The 19,581-nt window shown below is 49.0% G+C and overlaps 1 protein-coding gene across 3 annotated transcripts in view; it reads right to left on the reverse strand.

Moving 5' to 3' along the window:
* The window catches only part of mmel1 (membrane metallo-endopeptidase-like 1), a 243,318-nt gene that overhangs the window by 167,953 nt on the left and 55,784 nt on the right, over positions 1 to 19,581 (reverse strand). For all 3 annotated transcript variants that reach the window (XM_072478005.1, XM_072478006.1, XM_072478004.1), the window contains exons 4-5: positions 9,579 to 9,740; positions 2,399 to 2,479 (exon numbers count right to left, since the gene is read on the reverse strand). In XM_072478005.1, the coding sequence (XP_072334106.1) occupies positions 2,399 to 2,479; positions 9,579 to 9,740 (243 nt within the window). The remainder of the gene's footprint in view (positions 1 to 2,398; positions 2,480 to 9,578; positions 9,741 to 19,581) is intronic.

The following is a 19,581-nucleotide window of genomic DNA, read 5'->3' on the forward strand; positions in this document are numbered from 1 at the left end:
TTCTCTGTCCATGGGGTATAAAGCAGGAAGTTGATCAGCTTCCATCTGTTTTACACCCACGCTGAAGTCAAATTTCAGCCTATAACCTTTTCAATGCGACAGGCTTGTAGAAAGAACTTGCTTCCCTGCGTCAACCAATTTTATTTCTTTCCAGCTCAGCCACTGTGCCCTTGAGATTAATGTGAAAACAATAAAAAGGACTCAAACATCGCTGCAAGAGCAACTTGTATTTGAATTTGTGGCTTTGTCACAGCAAAGCACTGCAAGCCTGCTCGCAAAAGGGGGCTTTGTCACAGCAAAGCACTGCAAGCCTGCTCGCAAAAGGGGGGGGCAGTGCGTTACGTGGGGTGGAGCGGCGAAATTAGAAAGAAAGCAGGAATGGGAGAACAATTCAGGGAAACCGTAAACGAGGGTAGGAGAGGTTGGTTTTGAGGAGAGATGGGAATTAGTGCTGGCCGAAGGGTCTGACATGGATGAGTCCCAGGCAGAGAAGGGATGCACAGTTGGAAAGTGGGAGCTGAAAGCTGGGACATAGAGCTTGTCCTTGGCTGCACAGACAATGTGACCTCGACCATGGTGGAATCTGTGACCAAAGATAGGACGGTAGAAATCAGCACGCTGAATGACAGAGAGAGACAATGGATATCAGGAACAGCACAATTCTGTAACATTAAAAGTGGTTCCAAAGGCAGAAGGGACCCTGGGTTTTACAAATAGAGGCAGAGAGCACAAAAGCAAGGAAGTTACGATGAACGTTTATAAAACCCTGGTTTGGCCTCAAGTGGAGTATTGTGTCCAATCCTGGGGACTTTGGGAAGGATGTGAAGGCTTTCGAGAGGAAATATTTATGAGAATCTTCCAGGAGTAAGGAACTTCAGGTATGAGGATAGATTGGAGAAGCTGGGGCTGACCTCCTCAGAGAGTAGATTGAGAGGAGATTTGTTCAGAATATTCCGAGTGGTCCAGATGGAGCAGATCCAGAAAAGCTGTTCGCTTTGGGGTTGAGAAGCAGAGGACACAAATATAAAGGGCTGGATTCTTCCGCCCCGCCCACCGCACAATCGCCACGGGTGGGACGCGGACCATGTAAAGGTCCATTGACCTCGGGCGGGAATTTCCGGACGCCGGGCGGGCATGGCCGGAGAATCCTACCCAACGGGATTGGTAAGAGAACCAACTACGGCATGAGGATTTTTAAATGTAGCGAATGAGTGGGGTTAGGATCCGCAATGCGCTGCCTCGGAGGGCACTGAAGGCAGATAGGATCGCAGCTTTCTAAGAGATGATGAATTTGAAGGGTTATGGGGAAGGAGCGCACGAGTGGAACTAGCTGATGGGCACTTGCAGCGAGTCTGCTAGGATTCAATGGGCCGAACGGCTTTCCTCTGTGCTGTAACTGTTCTATTTTTCTGATTGGCACTAAACTGCTAAATTTTACAATAATAGCATGACAGTCGGGTGATGGGGTCTGCTGGTATACTTTCCTGTTCACTGATAGATTACTGGTAAGGCCACCTTTCCTCTGTAATCCAGTGATCCTAGCAGCAAATTGCATGAAGAAAAGGGCCAGGCAGTGAGAAAAGGTAATGAGACGGTGAATACCAGCTACTTATTCTTTCCTCACTCTTTACTGTACATCTCTAGAAGGCATTTGTGCCACAGGCTGTTCCATCAGTGCCCACTACTTTCTCAACAAAGCAGTCAATCTTCAAGTAGTGGTTGGCAGTACAGAACTAGGTATTGCTGGAAAAAAAAGAGACATGTCAAATCTTTATTGCAGATTCATCTTGCACTCATCAGGGCAACAAAACTGATATAAGGGGGAAACAACATTTTATACTGTATGAGAAGAGAATGCTGACTGGTTGGCAAATGGTCTCTGTCAGTCCCCATCAACTGGTGCATTCTCCATGGCAAAGCTTCAACGTGTCTCTTGTCAGCAACATTCTTCAAGTGTGCATTTAAGGGGGATATTGCTGCATTTATGGGGAAGTTTGATAAAAATAAGGAAGAAAGGAATAAAATGATAAGTTGATAGAATTAGCTGAAGGAGCGTGGAGCATAAACATTGACTATTTGGCGATGGAAGGCAGCATGCCCCAACTTGCTTCTCTCACCACCAAACATTCACTAACTAGTAGCTCCTGCTGAAAAGTGTATCAGAAGCAAGAAGCATATCTGACCCACCCTCCAGTTCCCCCTCAGTCCAAGGATGATTGACCTTGACGTTTCTCCATGTCACCTCTGTTATGGAACTCAGTAAGGATCGAAGATTTGACCTTTCAGGTTTGTGTGAATCAGATCTAAAGGTGACAGTACATTCACTCATTGAGCTGCTGCACGAGTTATGGCCATAAATATATTTTTAAGAAAACAAATGAATTTAAGTTGAACTCACTTGCATTCATGCAGGATTTATATAGTTGTTTAGCCTTCTTAAAAGCATCACGGTCTCTATCATCTGTTTTTTCCAAAACACCTAAAAAGGCAGGAAGGCCGGGGTAAATATGACTCTAATCAAAGGATCAAAATTACCTTTAAAGCAACAGATCTCCCTTACACACCTACATTCATACAAACATAGGAATTAGGAACAGAAGTAGGCGATTTGGCCCCTCGGGTCTGCTCTGCTATTCAATAGAATCGTGACTGATCTCAGTGTGGCCTTAAATCCACAATGTCCCAGTAAGCTTTGACTCCCTTCTTAGTCAATACTCTACCTACCTTTGCCTTAAAATATTCAGCGCCTCCACCACTGTCTGAGGAAGAGAGTGCTAAAGATTCATGACCCTCCGAGAAAAGTCTTCTCATCTCCCTCAGAAATGGGAGACCCCTTGTTTTTAAACTGTGTCCCCTTGTTCGAGGGGAACCATCTATTCAGCATCCACCCTGTTAAGTCCCCTCAGGATTTTATATGTTTTGATAAGATCACCTCTCAATCTTCGAAACTCCAATGGATACAGACTCACAGCCTTTCCACATAAACCCCACACCCACACCTTGGACATACAACACCTGTGCATCTCACAAATTAAAACCAATTACTAGGTAGTTAATGATTCTCTGCCTTCTTTTAATGAGGCAGGTTATGTCGTGTTGGGTGCTCTGCTACACAGATGAACCAACACGGTTGCGGATGGTACAACTCAGTTTTATTATTAACAATATTTACAATGGTAAACTGGTTACTGTGGTTCGTTCATTACCCTTGAATCTGTGGACCTATCCCTAACACTATCTTGGAGTGGCACTCAGCACATGGTGGATGTCTGAGTGGCTTGCTGTGAGCTCTGTGCCCTGAGCTGTCTCCTGCTGGAATGAGCAGGAAGTGTCGTGTTCCCCGTTTTATAGTGTGCATGCTCGTGCCTGTGATTGGCTGTGGTGTTGTGTGTGTATTGATTGGTCCATTGATCTGTCCATCAGTATGTATGTATGTTTGCAACATGATGTTTACCTGAATATCATGACATCAACCCTTTTTTTACAAGAACATGTGCCTATGTGGTTATAAATAGAGATGTGTACTGAGTGCAGCTGAATGTGTGTGTGTGCAATATCTACAGCATGTACATGGGGCTAAACTATATACAAGGGGCGATGTCGGGTGCGACATAACAACCAGGTTGTACCATAAACAAAGAACGGGGAAATGTTAAACTTCAAAACAAACTCCTGTAACGACAAGGAAAAAGAGAAACATAATAACACAGTGGTATGGTACATCAGTGAGTTCAATGTTCAAACAGGCTCATAAGTCCAGTCTAGTAGGTGGGCGACGAATTCGGGTTGACCGCCTCAAGGGTGGGTCAGGATTCACCGGCTGAGGAATGGGCCTGGCCACGGGCGACGACGGAATGGGCATGGTGGCAGGAAGCTCCACGAAGTCGACATCAGGAACAACAGGAGGGCGTGGCACCGGTGTAAGTTCCCGTAGCGAGCGTGGAAGCAGGCGAAGAGCCCGGCGATTGCGCCTGCGAATGGAGCCATCAGGCATGCGAACCAGGAATGAGCGGGGAGCCACGCGTCGGAGAACTTCGGCAGGTGCTGACCAGCCACCTTCTGGTAGGTGGATGCGGACGTCGTCCCCAGGTGCCAGGGCGGGAATATTAGTTGCCCGTGTGTCATGTGCCATCTTCTGGCGAATGTGCGCCTGTCGAAACCTGTGCAGTACTGGAGCATGGTTGGTTGTGGTGACCAGAATGGACGGCACAGTGGTCCTGAGGGCTCGACCCATCAACAGCTGGGCTGGTGAGAGGCCAGTGGCTAGTGGGGCCGAGCAGAAATCCGACCCAGCAGCAGCCTTGCAGAGGAGCCGCTTGACGATGTGAACGCCCTTCTCCGCCTTTCCATTGGACTGGGGATGCAGAGGGCTGGACATCACGTGTGTGAAGCCATACGAAGCAGCAAAGGAAGACCATTCATGGCTGGCAAAACAGGGCCCATTGTCCGACATGACAGTAAGCGGAATGCCGTGGCGTGCGAAGGTGTCTTTGCAGGCCCTTATGACAGCGGACAATGTCAAATCGTGCAGGCGTATGACCTCTGGATAGTTTGAAAAGTAAGCTATGACGATTACAGAGTCCCTGCCGAGCGCGTGAAAGAGGTTCACACCCACCTTCGCCCAGGGGGACGTCACCAGCTCATGGGGTTGAAGCGTCTCAGGAGGTTGCGCCGGTTGAAACCTTTGGCAGGTGGGGCAGTTGAGCACCATATTGGCAATGTCATCACTGAAGACCGGCCAGTATGCCGCCTCTTAGGCCCTCCGTCTGCACTTCTCGACCCCCAGATGGCCTTCGTGTAGTTGGTCGAGGACCAGCTTGTGCATGCTGTGCGGAATCACAATCCGGTCCAGCTTTAGGAGGGCACCATCAATGACGGCCAAGTCGTCCCGGACATTGTAGAACTGCGGGAACTGTCCTTTGAGCCACCTTCCCGTCATGTGGTGCATCACACGTTGTAGAAGGGGGTCAGCCGCAGTCTCCTGGCGAATACGGGCCAGACTGGAGTCATCGGCTGGCAGATTTGCCGATGTGAAGGCCACCTGCGCTTCGAACTGACAGACGAACCCCTCTGAGTCGGGCGGTGTGCTCACTGCTCTAGATAAGGCATCCGCAATGATAGGGTCCTTTCCCAGGATGTAGACCAGTTGGAAGTCTTACCTCCTGAGTTTGAGTAGGATGCGCTGGAGGCGAGGGGTCATCTCGTTCAGGTCCTTATGTATGATGCTGACCAGGGTGCGGTGGTCAGTCTCAACGGTAAACTGGGGGAGACCATACACGTAGTCATGGAACTTGTCTATTCCGGTTAGCAAACCCAGGCACTCCTTTTCGTCTGCGCGTAGCGCTGTTCTGTGGGGGTCATGGCCCGCGAGGCATAGGCGACCGGGGCCCATGACGCAGTGTCATCCCGCTGTAGGAGTACCACCCCAATGCCGGACTGGCTGGCATCAGTCGAAATTTTAGTGTCACGAGATGTGTCGAAAAACGCCAATACCGGGGCTGTGGTGAGCTTAATTTTGAGCTCCTCCCATTCCTTCTGGTGTGCGGGCAGCCACTGGAACTCCGTGGACTTCTTGACTAGGTGGCGAAGAGCCGTCGTGTGGGAGGCAAGGTTGGGAATGAACTTCCCCAGGAAGTTGACCATGCCTAGGAAGCGTAGTACTGCTTTCTTGTCTGCCGGCTGCGGCATGGCTGTAATGGCGCTCACCTTGTCTGCATCCGGACGGACCCCTGACCGGGATATCTGGTCCCCCAGAAACTTCAGCTCGGTTTGGCCGAAAGAACACTTGGCTCGGTTGAGCGCAGGCCGTTTTCCTGTATCCGCGCAAAGACGCGCTGGAGACGATAGATGTGCTCCTGTGGTGTGGTGGACCAGATGATGACGTCGTCCACGTAGACGCGCACCCCTTCGATGCCCTCCATCATCTGCTCCATGATCCTGTCAAAGACCTCAGATGCCGAGATGATGCCAAACGGCATTCTGTTAGAGCAGAACCTGCCGAAAGGAGTGTTGAAGGTGCACAGCTTCCTGCTGGACTGGTCCAGTTGGATCTGCCAAAAACCCTTCGATGCATCCAGCTTTGTGAAGATTTTAGCCCGGGCCATTTCGCTCGTGATCTCTTCCCGTTTGGGTATGGGGTAGTGTTCCCTCATTATGACGTTGTTCAGGTCTTTCGGGTCAATGCAAACCCGGAGTTCGCCAGAGGGCTTCTTAACACACACCATGGAGCTGACCCATGGCGTGGGCTCCGTGACCCTGGATAGGACCCCTTGGTCCTGGAGATCCTGCAGCTGCTGCTTGAGACAGTCTTTGAGTGGCGCTGGGACCCTGCGAGGTGTGTGAATGACCGGGGTGGCATCCGGTTTGAGTCGTGTTCTGTAGGTATAGGGCAGTGTGCCCATGCCCTTGAATGCCTCCTGGTTGTGGGCGAGGAGCGATTGAAGCTGTGCCCTGAATTCTGCACCCGGTAAGTCTGATGTGCATTCTGGAGACAGAGCGTGGACCGGCTGCACGAGGTGGAGAACCTTGCATGCCTGTGCACCTAGCAGGGAGTCCTTTGATGATCCGACTATTTCGAAGGACATTGTGGCCGTGTATGTGTTGTGTGTCACCTGGAGCTGGCAGGATCCCATGGCCGGGATAACGTTTCCATTGTAGTCGACCATCTTGCGTCGGGATGGCCGAATTGGTGGTCTGACCTTCAAGGCGTAGAAGGCTGACCATGCTATTAGGTTGGCGGAGGCACCAGTGTCCAGACGGAATGTTATCGGTGATCGGTTGACCGTTAGGGTGGCACACCATTCATCACCCGGGTTGACGCTGTTCACTGGCACCGGCTGGTGGGTCCTGCCTGGAGACATCCGGTTCCCATCAATGACCGCAACACGGAAGGCGTCCCGGTCGTCTGTGTCTCTGGTTTGGATATCGTCTGGGCACGACTCATAGTACGGAGGCTGAATGGTCCGCACGGCCCTGCGAGGTTGTTGGAATTGGGGAGCATTGGCAGGTTGAGCTGCTCGACATCAGGCAGCGTAGTGGCCCATCTTGCCACAGCGGAGACATTGTCGGTTTTTTGCTGGACATTGCTGCTTTAAATGTGCGGCTCCGCAGTTGCCGCACGTCGTGACATCATGCCGTTCGTTGCGCCACCGCGCATGCGCAGTTCGGTCTTGCGTCGAGCGGGCCTGTGCATCATGTCCCTCTGCCTCGCCGTCTTTTTTGGCGCGCACAAACGTGGAAAAGCGCGCGAAATGACTGCCCTCGTCCGGGCCGCGGGCCGGGAGGAACTCGATCGCCTGGACCCGTTCGGCCTCGTAGGACGCCTGCCTCGCCGATCTGGCCGCGTAGGACCCCTGCCGCGCCGATTCAGCCGCTTGAAATTGGGAGTAGCGGCTGGTCGCGTTTTCATGAAGGACACAGGCTTCGATTGCGGAGGCTAGGGTGAGGCCTTTAATTTTGAGGAGCTGCTGGCGTAGGGTGCCCGAGGTGACCCCAAAAACAATCTGGTCCCGAATCATTGAATCGGAGGTGGTGTCGTAACTTCAGGACTGCGCGAGGATATGGAGGTGTCTAAGGAAAGATTGAAAGGGCTCATCCTTACCCTGCAGGCGCTGCTGGAAGAGATACCTCTCGAAACTCTCATTTACCTCAACGCTGAAGTGTTGCTCGAGTATGAGAAGGACCGTCTTGTACTTGGTCTTGTCCTCACCTTCCGCGAACACCAGGGAGTTGTAGACATGGATGGCGTGTTGACCTGCCGTGGAGAGGAGGAGGGCGATTTTTCTGGTGTCCGAAGCGCTCTCCCTTTCGGTGGCTTCCAGGAAGAACTGGAAGCGCTGTTTGAACAGCTTCCAATTGACGCTGAGGTTTCCAGCGATTTGTAACGGCTGCGACGTGTTGACGGTGTCCATGGCGCAGGATGGCGGATTCCTGAGGATTCGTAGGTAGGTCTCACAGTTACCGGGTTCCAATCCTGGTACGATGTCGTGTTGGGTGCTCTGCTACACAGACGAACCAACTTGGTTGCGGATGGTACAACTCAGTTTTATTACTAACAATATTTACAATGGTAAACTGGTTACTGAGGTTCGTTCATTACCCTTGAATCTGTGGACCTATCCCTAACACTATCTTGGAGTGGCACTTAGCACATGGTGGATGTCTGAGTGGCTTGCTGTGAGCTCTGTGCCCTGAGCTGTCTCCTGCTGGAATGAGCGGGAAGTGTCGTGTTCCCCGTTTTATAGTGTGTATGCTCTTGCCTGTGATTGGCTGTAGTGTTGTGAGTGTATTGATTGGTCCGTTGATCTGTCCATCAGTATGTATGTATGTTTGCACCATGATGTTTACCTGAATATCATGACAGGTTAAAAGATAAAGTTAACACAGTTACCTGTTATGCTACTGACATGTTTGCGTAAATTTATTGTGTTTCATAGTAGGACTAAACATTTCTGCAACCTTATACATGTAGTATGACCACTGGATCTCTCCATGTATGTTGGTTGCCACACACCTCAGAATAAGATCATGTGAAGGAATGTGCAGAAACAAATGCTGGATGTATTCATTTACTAAAGTAACCATTATAACCCACGACGATCGTGCTTTGCACACTAAAACCCATCTATATAGAACAGAAAAATACTTTGTCCATAATGTTACCCAATCTAATGGGAAGTTGACAGGATTGTTTTTACACCTTGGCTGATTTTACTTTCCAGTGAAGTCAACAAAAAAGTGAAGTCACGCTGGAAGTAAAAGTAAGCTGCCAATCAGATCCTCTCAGTCCTCCAGCGGATGGATCGGGTTAAAATAACTTCCTTTTTGTACATACAGTCTGCCTGCCCATGTCCCTTCGAGTGGCACGCACTGTCTGATAATCAATTAACAGAGAATTGACAGTGCAGAAGGAGGCCATTCTGCCCATCAAGACTGCACCGGCTCTTGGAAAGAGCACCCTACCTAAGGTCAACACCTCCACCCGATCCCCATAACCCAGTAATCCCACCCAACACTAAGGGCAATTTTGGACACTAAGGGCAATTTATCATGGCCAATCCACCTAACCTGCACATCTTTGGACTGTGGGAGGAAGCCGGAGCACCCGGAGGAAACCCACGCACACACGCGGAGGATGTGCAGACTCCGCACAGACAGTGACCCAAGCCGGGAATCGAACCTGGGACCCTGGAGCTGTGAAGCAATTGTGCTATCCACAATGCTTCCGTGCTGCCCCAAATTCTGTTGCATTTCAGTGGTTAGCACTGCTGCCTTACGGCACCGAGGACCTGGGTTCAATCTTGGCCCCGGGTCACTGTCCGTGTGGAGTTTGCACATTCTCCACGTGTCTGCGTGGGTCTCACCCCCACACCCCAAAGATGTGCAGGGTAGGTGGATTGGCCATGCTAAATTGCCCCTTAATTGGAAAGATTTAAATAGAAAAATCTTGTTTCATTTGAAGGAAATTAAATCACTTATTTGTAGTCCCCAGCAGGAGTGCCTTCCAGTGTTCTTGTTTCGCTTTATCTGAAAATAACATAGCTTTTTGAGTCCCAGTCTGGTTAGTCTTGGTCTTTTACCTTTTAGAATGATTTCCATTTCATCTTGCAGAATGTCAAGTATGCTGTACGCAAGTCTGTTCTCTGGTATGCTGTGCCTATTCTGCCACCCCCCACAGGCATATTGGTAAAAATCTTCACATGGTGAGGCAGATGGATCCATATTCTGGATTATCTGGGCAGCTTAATAGAACAAAAAAAGTAATCATACATTTTATCCAGTTTTTTGAGGCCTGATGAAGTATGTTGATACAGAAATTTAAAATCACCACCAATAGAATAAAGAGAGAGATTAAGAAAAATATTTTTGTACAGTGGTTTGTTAGGACATGGATTTTTGAACCAGAAAGAGTACGGGAAGAATTCAATTCTGAGCCAGCCAAAAGCAAAAACAATGGGCTGGATTCTCCTTTATTGGGACTCTGTCCCCATCAAAACGATAGAGCTTTACGGCAGAAAAACTGGCATCAAAGGGACACGAATTCCGAGCCCTGCAGGGGGTAGCAGGGACCCGGAGTAGATCTCGCAGCTGTTGCTGCAGATACGGGTGCCTGCACTTCCAGGTTGGAGGCCGCGCATCCGCGCCGTGCTCCACGGCGGACTCGGACCGCGGAGCTGGACCCAATAAAGAAAGCACTCGGGGCCCGCAGAATCGGTGAACCGGAGCCGGACCCGGTTTCTTGTGGGGACATGGATTCTCCAGCCCCGCATCGGCCGCAATTTTGGCGTCGGGGTGCGGAGAATCCAGCCCAATCCTTCCAAATGATCGCGAAATGAGTGCTCCGAAAGCTAGTGATTGGAAACAAACCTGTTGGACTTGAACCCGGTGTTGTCAGACTTCTTACTGAGCTCACCCCAGGCCAACGCCGGCATCTCCACATCATTCACACACATGCTCACGTCTCTATCTCATATTCACACTCACCTCTCTCACATTCACACACACTCACATCTCTCTCTCTCTCTCACATTCACACACACACTCACGTCTCTCTCTCTCTCACACATTCACACACACTCACATCTCTCTTTCTCTCACACATTCACACACACTCACATCTCTCTCTCTCACACATTCACACAAACTCACATCTCTCTCTCTCTCACATTCACACACACTCACGTCTCTCTCTCACATTCACACACACACTCACGTCTCTCTCTCTCACACATTCACACACACTCACGTCTCTCTCTCTCTCACATTCACACAAACTCACATCTCTCTCTCTCTCACATTCACACACACTCACGTCTCTCTCTCTCACACATTCACACACTCACGTCTCTCTCTGACATTCAAACACACACTCACGTCTCTCTCTCTCACACATTCACACACACACTCACGTCTCTCTCTCTCACATTCACACACACACTCACGTCTCTCTCTCACATTCACACACACTCACGTCTCTCTCTCACACATTCACACAAACTCACATCTCTCTCTCTCTCACATTCACACACACTCACGTCTCTCTCTCACATTCACACACACACTCACGTCTCTCTCTCTCACACATTCACACACACTCACGTCTCTCTCTCTCTCACATTCACACAAACTCACATCTCTCTCTCTCTCACATTCACACACACTCACGTCTCTCTCTCTCACACATTCACACACTCACGTCTCTCTCTGACATTCAAACACACACTCACGTCTCTCTCTCTCACACATTCACACACACACTCACGTCTCTCTCTCTCACATTCACACACACTCACGTCTCTCTCTCTCTCACACATTCACACACACTCACGTCTCTCTCTCTCTCACACATTCACACACACTCACGTCTCTCTCTCACATTCACACACACACTCACGTCTCTCTCTCTCACACATTCACACACACTCACGTCTCTCTCTCACATTCACACACACACTCACATCTCTCTCTCTCTCACACATTCACACACACTCACATCTCTCTCTCTCTCTCACATTCACACACACACTCACGTCTCTCTCTCTCTCACACATTCACACACACTCACGTCTCTCTCTCTCTCACACATTGACACACGCTCACATCTCTCTCTCTCTCTCACACATTCACACAAACTCACATCTCTCTCTCTCACACATTCACACAAACTCACGTCTCTCTCTCTCTCACACATTCACACACACTCACATCTCTCTCTCTCTCACACATTCACACACACTCACATCTCTCTCTCTCTCACACATTCACACACACTCACATCTCTCTCTCTCACACATTCACACAAACTCACATCTCTCTCTCTCTCACATTCACACACACTCACGTCTCTCTCTCTCTCACATTCACACACACTCACGTCTCTCTCTCACATTCACACACACACTCACGTCTCTCTCTCTCACACATTCACACACACTCACGTCTCACTCTCTCACACATTCACACACACTCACATCTCTCTCTCACACATTCACACAAACTCACATCTCTCACTCTCTCACATTCACACACACTCACGTCTCTCTCTCTCACACATTCACACACTCACGTCTCTCTCTGACATTCAAACACACACTCACGTCTCTCTCTCTCACACATTCACACACACACTCACGTCTCTCTCTCTCACATTCACACACACTCACGTCTCTCTCTCTCTCACACATTCACACACACTCACGTCTCTCTCTCTCTCTCACACATTCACACACACTCACGTCTCTCTCTCACATTCACACACACACTCACGTCTCTCTCTCTCACACATTCACACACACACTCACGTCTCTCTCTCTCACATTCACACACACTCACGTCTCTCTCTCTCTCACACATTCACACACACTCACGTCTCTCTCTCTCACACATTCACACACACACTCACGTCTCTCTCTCTCTCACATTCACACAAACTCACATCTCTCTCTCTCTCACATTCACACACACTCACGTCTCTCTCTCTCTCACACATTCACACACACTCACGTCTCTCTCTCTCATTCACACACACTCACGTCTCTATCACATTCACACACACACTCACGTCTCTCTCTCTCACATTCACACACACTCACACGTCTCTCTCTCTCTCTCACATTCACACACACTCACATCTCTCTCTCTCTCACATTCACACACACTCACGTCTCTCTCTCTCACATTCACACACACTCACGTCTCTCTCTCTCACATTCACACACACTCACACGTCTCTCTCTCTCTCTCACATTCACACACACACTCACATCTCTCTCTCTCTCACATTCACACACACACTCACGTCTCTCTCTCACATTCACACACACACTCACGTCTCTCTCTCTCACATTCACACACACTCACGTCTCTCTCTCTCACATTCACACACACTCACACGTCTCTCTCTCTCTCTCACATTCACACACACTCACATCTCTCTCTCTCTCACATTCACACACTCACGTCTCTCTCTCTCACATTCACACACACTCACACGTCTCTCTCTCTCTCTCACATTCACACACACTCACATCTCTCTCTCTCTCACATTCACACACACACTCACGTCTCTCTCTCACATTCACACACACACTCACGTCTCTCTCTCTCACACATTCACACACACTCACGTCTCTCTCTCACATTCACACATACACTCACGTCTCTCTCTCTCTCACATTCACACACACTCACGTCTCTCTCTCTCTCACATTCACACACACTCACGTCTCTCTCTCTCACATTCACACACACTCACATCTCTCTCACATTCACACACACACTCACATCTCTCTCTCTCACATTCACACACACTCACATCTCTCTCTCTCTCACATTCACACACACTCACGTCTCTCTCTCTCTCTCACATTCACACACACTCACATCTCTCTCTCTCACACATTCACACACACTCACGTCTCTCTCTCTCACACATTCACACACACTCACATCTCTCTCTCTCTCACATTCACACACACTCACATCTCTCTCTCTCTCACATTCACACACACACTCACGTCTCACTCTCTCTCACATTCACACACACTCACATCTCTCTCTCTCTCACATTCACACACACTCACGTCTCTCTCTCTCTCACATTCACACACACACTCACATCTCTCTCTCTCTCATTCACACACACTCACATCTCTCTCTCTCTCACATTCACACACACTCACGTCTCTCTCTCTCTCACATTCACACACACTCACGTCTCTCTCTCTCTCACATTCACACACACTCACGTCTCTCTCTCTCTCACATTCACACACACACTCACGTCTCTCTCTCTCTCTCACATTCACACACACTCACGTCTCTCTCTCTCTCACATTCACACACTCACGTCTCTCTCTCTCACATTCACACACACTCACACGTCTCTCTCTCTCTCTCACATTCACACACACTCACATCTCTCTCTCTCTCACATTCACACACACACTCACGTCTCTCTCTCACATTCACACACACACTCACGTCTCTCTCTCTCACACATTCACACACACTCACGTCTCTCTCTCACATTCACGCACACACTCACGTCTCTCTCTCTCTCACATTCACACACACTCACGTCTCTCTCTCTCTCACATTCACACACACTCACGTCTCTCTCTCACACATTCACACACACTCACATCTCTCTCACATTCACACACACTCTCACATCTCTCTCTCTCACATTCACACACACTCACATTTCTCTCTCTCTCACATTCACACACACTCACGTCTCTCTCTCTCTCACATTCACACACACTCACGTCTCTCTCTCTCTCACACATTCACACACACTCACGTCTCTCTCTCTCACACATTCACACACACTCACATCTCTCTCTCTCTCACATTCACACACACTCACATCTCTCTCTCTCTCACATTCACACACACACTCACGTCTCTCTCTCTCTCACATTCACACACACTCACATCTCTCTCTCTCTCACATTCACACACACTCACGTGTCTCTCTCTCTCACATTCACACACACTCACGTCTCTCTCTCTCTCACATTCACACAATCTCACGTCTCTCTCTCTCTCACATTCACACACACTCACGTCTCTCTCTCTCTCACATTCACACACACACTCACGTCTCTCTCTCTCTCACACATTCACACACACTCACGTCTCTCTCTCTCTCTCACATTCACACACACTCACATCTCTCTCTCTCACACATTCACACACACTCACGTCTCTCTCTCTAACACATTCACACACACTCACATCTCTCTCTCTCTCACATTCACACACACACTCACGTCTCTCTCTCTCTCACACATTCACACACACTCACGTCTCTCTCTCTCACATTCACACACACACTCACGTCTCTCTCTCTCTCAAACATTCACACACACTCACGTCTCTCTCTCACATTCACACACACTCACGTCTCTCTCTCTCACATTCACACACACTCACGTCTCTCTCTCTCTCACACATTCACACACACTCACGTCTCTCTCTCTCTCACATTCACACACACACTCACGTCTCTCTCTCACATTCACACACACACTCACGTCTCTCTCTCTCACACATTCACACACACACTCACGTCTCTCTCTCTCTCTCACATTCACACACACTCACGTCTCTCTCTCTCACACATTCACACACACACTCACGTCTCTCTCTCTCTCACATTCACACACTCACGTCTCTCTCTCTCACATTCACACAAACTCACATCTCTCTCTCTCACACATTCACACACACTCACTTCTCTCTCTCTCTCACATTCACACACACTCACGTCTCTCTCTCTCACACATTCACACACACCTCTCTCTCTCACACATTCACACACACTCACGTCTCTCTCTCTCTCACACATTCACACACACTCACGTCTCTCTCTCTCTCACATTCACATACACTCACGTCTCTCTCTCTCACACATTCACACACACTCACGTCTCTCTCTCACATTCACACACACACTCAGGTCTCTCTCTCTCACACATTCACACACACTCACATCTCTCTCTCTCTCACACATTCACACACACTCACGTCTCTCTCTCTCTCACATTCACATACACTCACGTCTCTCTCTCTCACACATTCACACACACTCACGTCTCTCACTCTCACATTCACACACACTCACGTCTCTCTCTCTCTCACACATTCACACACACTCACGTCTCTCTCTCTCACACATTCACACACACTCACGTCTCTCTCTCTCTCACATTCACACACACTCACATCTCTCTCTCTCTCACATTCACACACACACTCACGTCTCTCTCTCTCTCACACATTCACACACACTCACGTCTCTCTCTCTCTCACATTCACACACACTCACGTCTCTCTCTCTCTCACACATTCACACACACTCACGTCTCTCTCTCTCACACATTCACACACACTCACGTCTCTCTCTCTCACACATTCACACACACTCACGTCTCTCTCTCTCACACATTCACACACACTCACGTCTCTCTCACATTCACACACACACTCACGTCTCTCTCTCTCACACATTCACACACACACTCACGTCTCTCTCTCTCACATTCACACACACTCACGTCTCTCTCTCTCTCTCACATTCACACACACTCACGTCTCTCTCTCTCTCACATTCACACACACTCACGTCTCTCTCTCACATTCACACACACACTCACGTCTCTCTCTCTCTCACACATTCACACACACTCACGTCTCTCTCTCTCTCACATTCACACACACACTCACGTCTCTCTCTCTCTCACACATTCACACACACTCACGTCTCTCTCTCTCTCACATTCACACACACACTCACGTCGCTCTATCTCACACATTCACACACACTCACATCTCTCTCTCTCTCACATTCACACACACACTCACGTCTCTCTCTCTCTCACACATTCACACACACTCACGTCTCTCTCTCTCTCACATTCACACACACTCACATCTCTCTCTCTCTCACATTCACACACACTCACGTCTCTCTCTCTCACACATTCACACACACTCACATCTCTCTCTCTCTCACATTCACACACACACTCACGTCTCTCTCTCTCTCACACATTCACACACACTCACGTCTCTCTCTCTCTCTCACATTCACACACACTCACGTCTCTCTCTCTCTCACATTCACACACACTCACATCTCTCTCTCTCTCACATTCACACACACTCACGTCTCTCTCTCTCACACATTCACACACACTCACGTCTCTCTCTCACATTCACACACACTCACGTCTCTCTCTCTCACACATTCACACACACTCACATCTCTCTCTCTCTCACATTCACACACACACTCACGTCTCTCTCTCTCTCACACATTCACACAGAATCACGTCTCTCTCTCTCACACATTCACACACACTCACATCTCTCTCTCTCTCACATTCACACACACACTCACGTCTCTCTCTCTCTCACACATTCACACACACTCACGTCTCTCTCTCTCTCACATTCACACACACTCACGTCTCTCTCACTCACACATTCACACACACTCACGTCTCTCTCTCACATTCACACACACACTCACGTCTCTCTCTCTCACATTCACACACACTCACGTCTCTCTCTCTCACACATTCACACACACTCACGTCTCTCTCTCACATTCACACACACACTCACCTCTCTCTCTCTCTCACATTCACACACACTCACATCTCTCTCTCACATTCACACACACACTCACGTCTCTCTCTCACATTCACACACACACACACATCTCTCTCTCTCTCACATTCACACACACTCACGTCTCTCTCTCTCTCACATTCACACACACTCGCATCTCTCTCTCTCTCACATTCACACACACTCACGTCTCTCTCTCTCTCACATTCACACACACTCACGTCTCTCTCTCCCACACATTCACACACACACTCACATCTCTCTCTCTCTCACATTCACACACACACTCACGTCTCTCTCTCTCACACATTCACACACACACTCACGTCTCTCTCTCACATTCACACACACACTCACATCTCTCTCTCTCTCACATTCACACACACTCACGTCTCTCTCTCTCTCACATTCACACACACTCACGTCTCTCTCTCTCTCACATTCACACACACTCACGTCTCTCTCACATTCACACACACTCACGTCTCTCTCTCTCTCTCACATTCACACAATCTCACGTCTCTCTCTCTCACACATTCACACACACACTCACGTCTCTCTCTCACATTCACACACACACTCACGTCTCCCTCTCTCTCACATTCACACACACTCACGTCTCTCTCTCACATTCACACACACTCACGTCTCTCTCTCTCTCTCACATTCACACACACTCACATCTCTCTCTCTCTCACACATTCACACACACTCACGTCTCTCTCTCTCGCACATTCACACACACTCACGTCTCTCTCTCTCTCACATTCACACACACTCACGTTTCTCTCTCTCACATTCACACACACACTCACGTCTCCCTCTCTCTCACATTCACACACACTCACGTCTCTCTCTCTCACACATTCACACACACTCACATCTTTCTCTCTCTCACATTCACACACACTCACATCTCTCTCTCTCTCTCACATTCACACACACTCACGTCTCTCTCTCTCACACATTCACACACACTCACGTCTCTCTCTCTCACACATTCACACACACTCACGTCTCTCTCTCTCACACATTCACACACACTCACGTCTCTCTCTCTCTCACATTCACACACACTCACGTTTCTCTCTCTCTCTCACATTCACACACACTCACGTCTCTCTCTCTCACACATTCACACACACTCACGTCTCTCTCTCTCTCACATTCACACACACACTTACGTCTCTCTCTCTCTCACACATTCAACCACACTCACGTCTCTCTCTCTCTCACATTCACACACACACTCACGTCTCTCTCTCTCACACATTCACACACACTCACATCTCTCTCTCTCTCACATTCACACACACACTCACGTCTCTCTCTCTCTCACACATTCACACACACTCACGTCTCTCTCTCTCACACATTCACACACACTCACGTCTCTCTCTCACATTCACACACAGACTCACGTCCCTCTCTCTCACACATTCACACACACACTCACGTCTCTCTCTCTCTCACATTCACACACACTCACGTCTCTCTCTCACATTCACACACACACTCACGTCTCTCTCTCTCTCACATTCACACACACTCACGTCTCTCTCTCTCTCTCACATTCACACACACTCACATCTCTCTCTCTCTCACACATTCACACACACTCACGTCTCTCTCTCTCACACATTCACACACACTCACGTCTCTCTCTCACATTCACACACACACTCACGTCTCTCTCTCTCACACATTCACACACACACTCACGTCACTCTCTCTCACATTCACACACACTCACGTCTCTCTCTCACATTCACACACACACTCACGTCTCTCTCTCTCTCACATTCACACACACTCACGTCTCTCTCTCTCTCACATTCACACACACTCACATCTCTCTCTCTCTCACACATTCACACACACTCACGTCTCTCTCTCTCACACATTCACACACACTCACGTCTCTCTCTCACATTCACACACACACTCACGTCTCTCTCTCTCACACATTCACACACACACTCACGTCTCTCTCTCTCACATTCACACACACTCACGTCTCTCTCTCTCACACATTCACACACACACTCACGTCTCTCTCTCTCACATTCACACACACTCACGTCTCTCTCTCTCTCTCACATTCACACACACTCACGTCTCTCTCTCTCTCACATTCACACACACTCACGTCTCTCTCTCTCACACATTCACACACACACTCACGTCTCTCTCTCTCTCACATTCACACACACTCACGTCTCTCTCTCACATTCACACACACACTCACGTCTCTCTCTCTCTCACATTCACACACACTCACGTCTCTCTCTCTCTCTCACATTCACACACACTCACATCTCTCTCTCTCTCACACATTCACACACACTGACGTCTCTCTCTCTCACACATTCACACACACTCACGTCTCTCTCTCTCACATTCACACACACACTCACGTCTCTCTCTCTCACACATTCACAC

The sequence above is a fragment of the Scyliorhinus torazame genome, chromosome 16 (genome assembly GCF_047496885.1).
Source record: "Scyliorhinus torazame isolate Kashiwa2021f chromosome 16, sScyTor2.1, whole genome shotgun sequence".
In the NCBI taxonomy this organism is placed as follows: domain Eukaryota; kingdom Metazoa; phylum Chordata; class Chondrichthyes; order Carcharhiniformes; family Scyliorhinidae; genus Scyliorhinus; species Scyliorhinus torazame.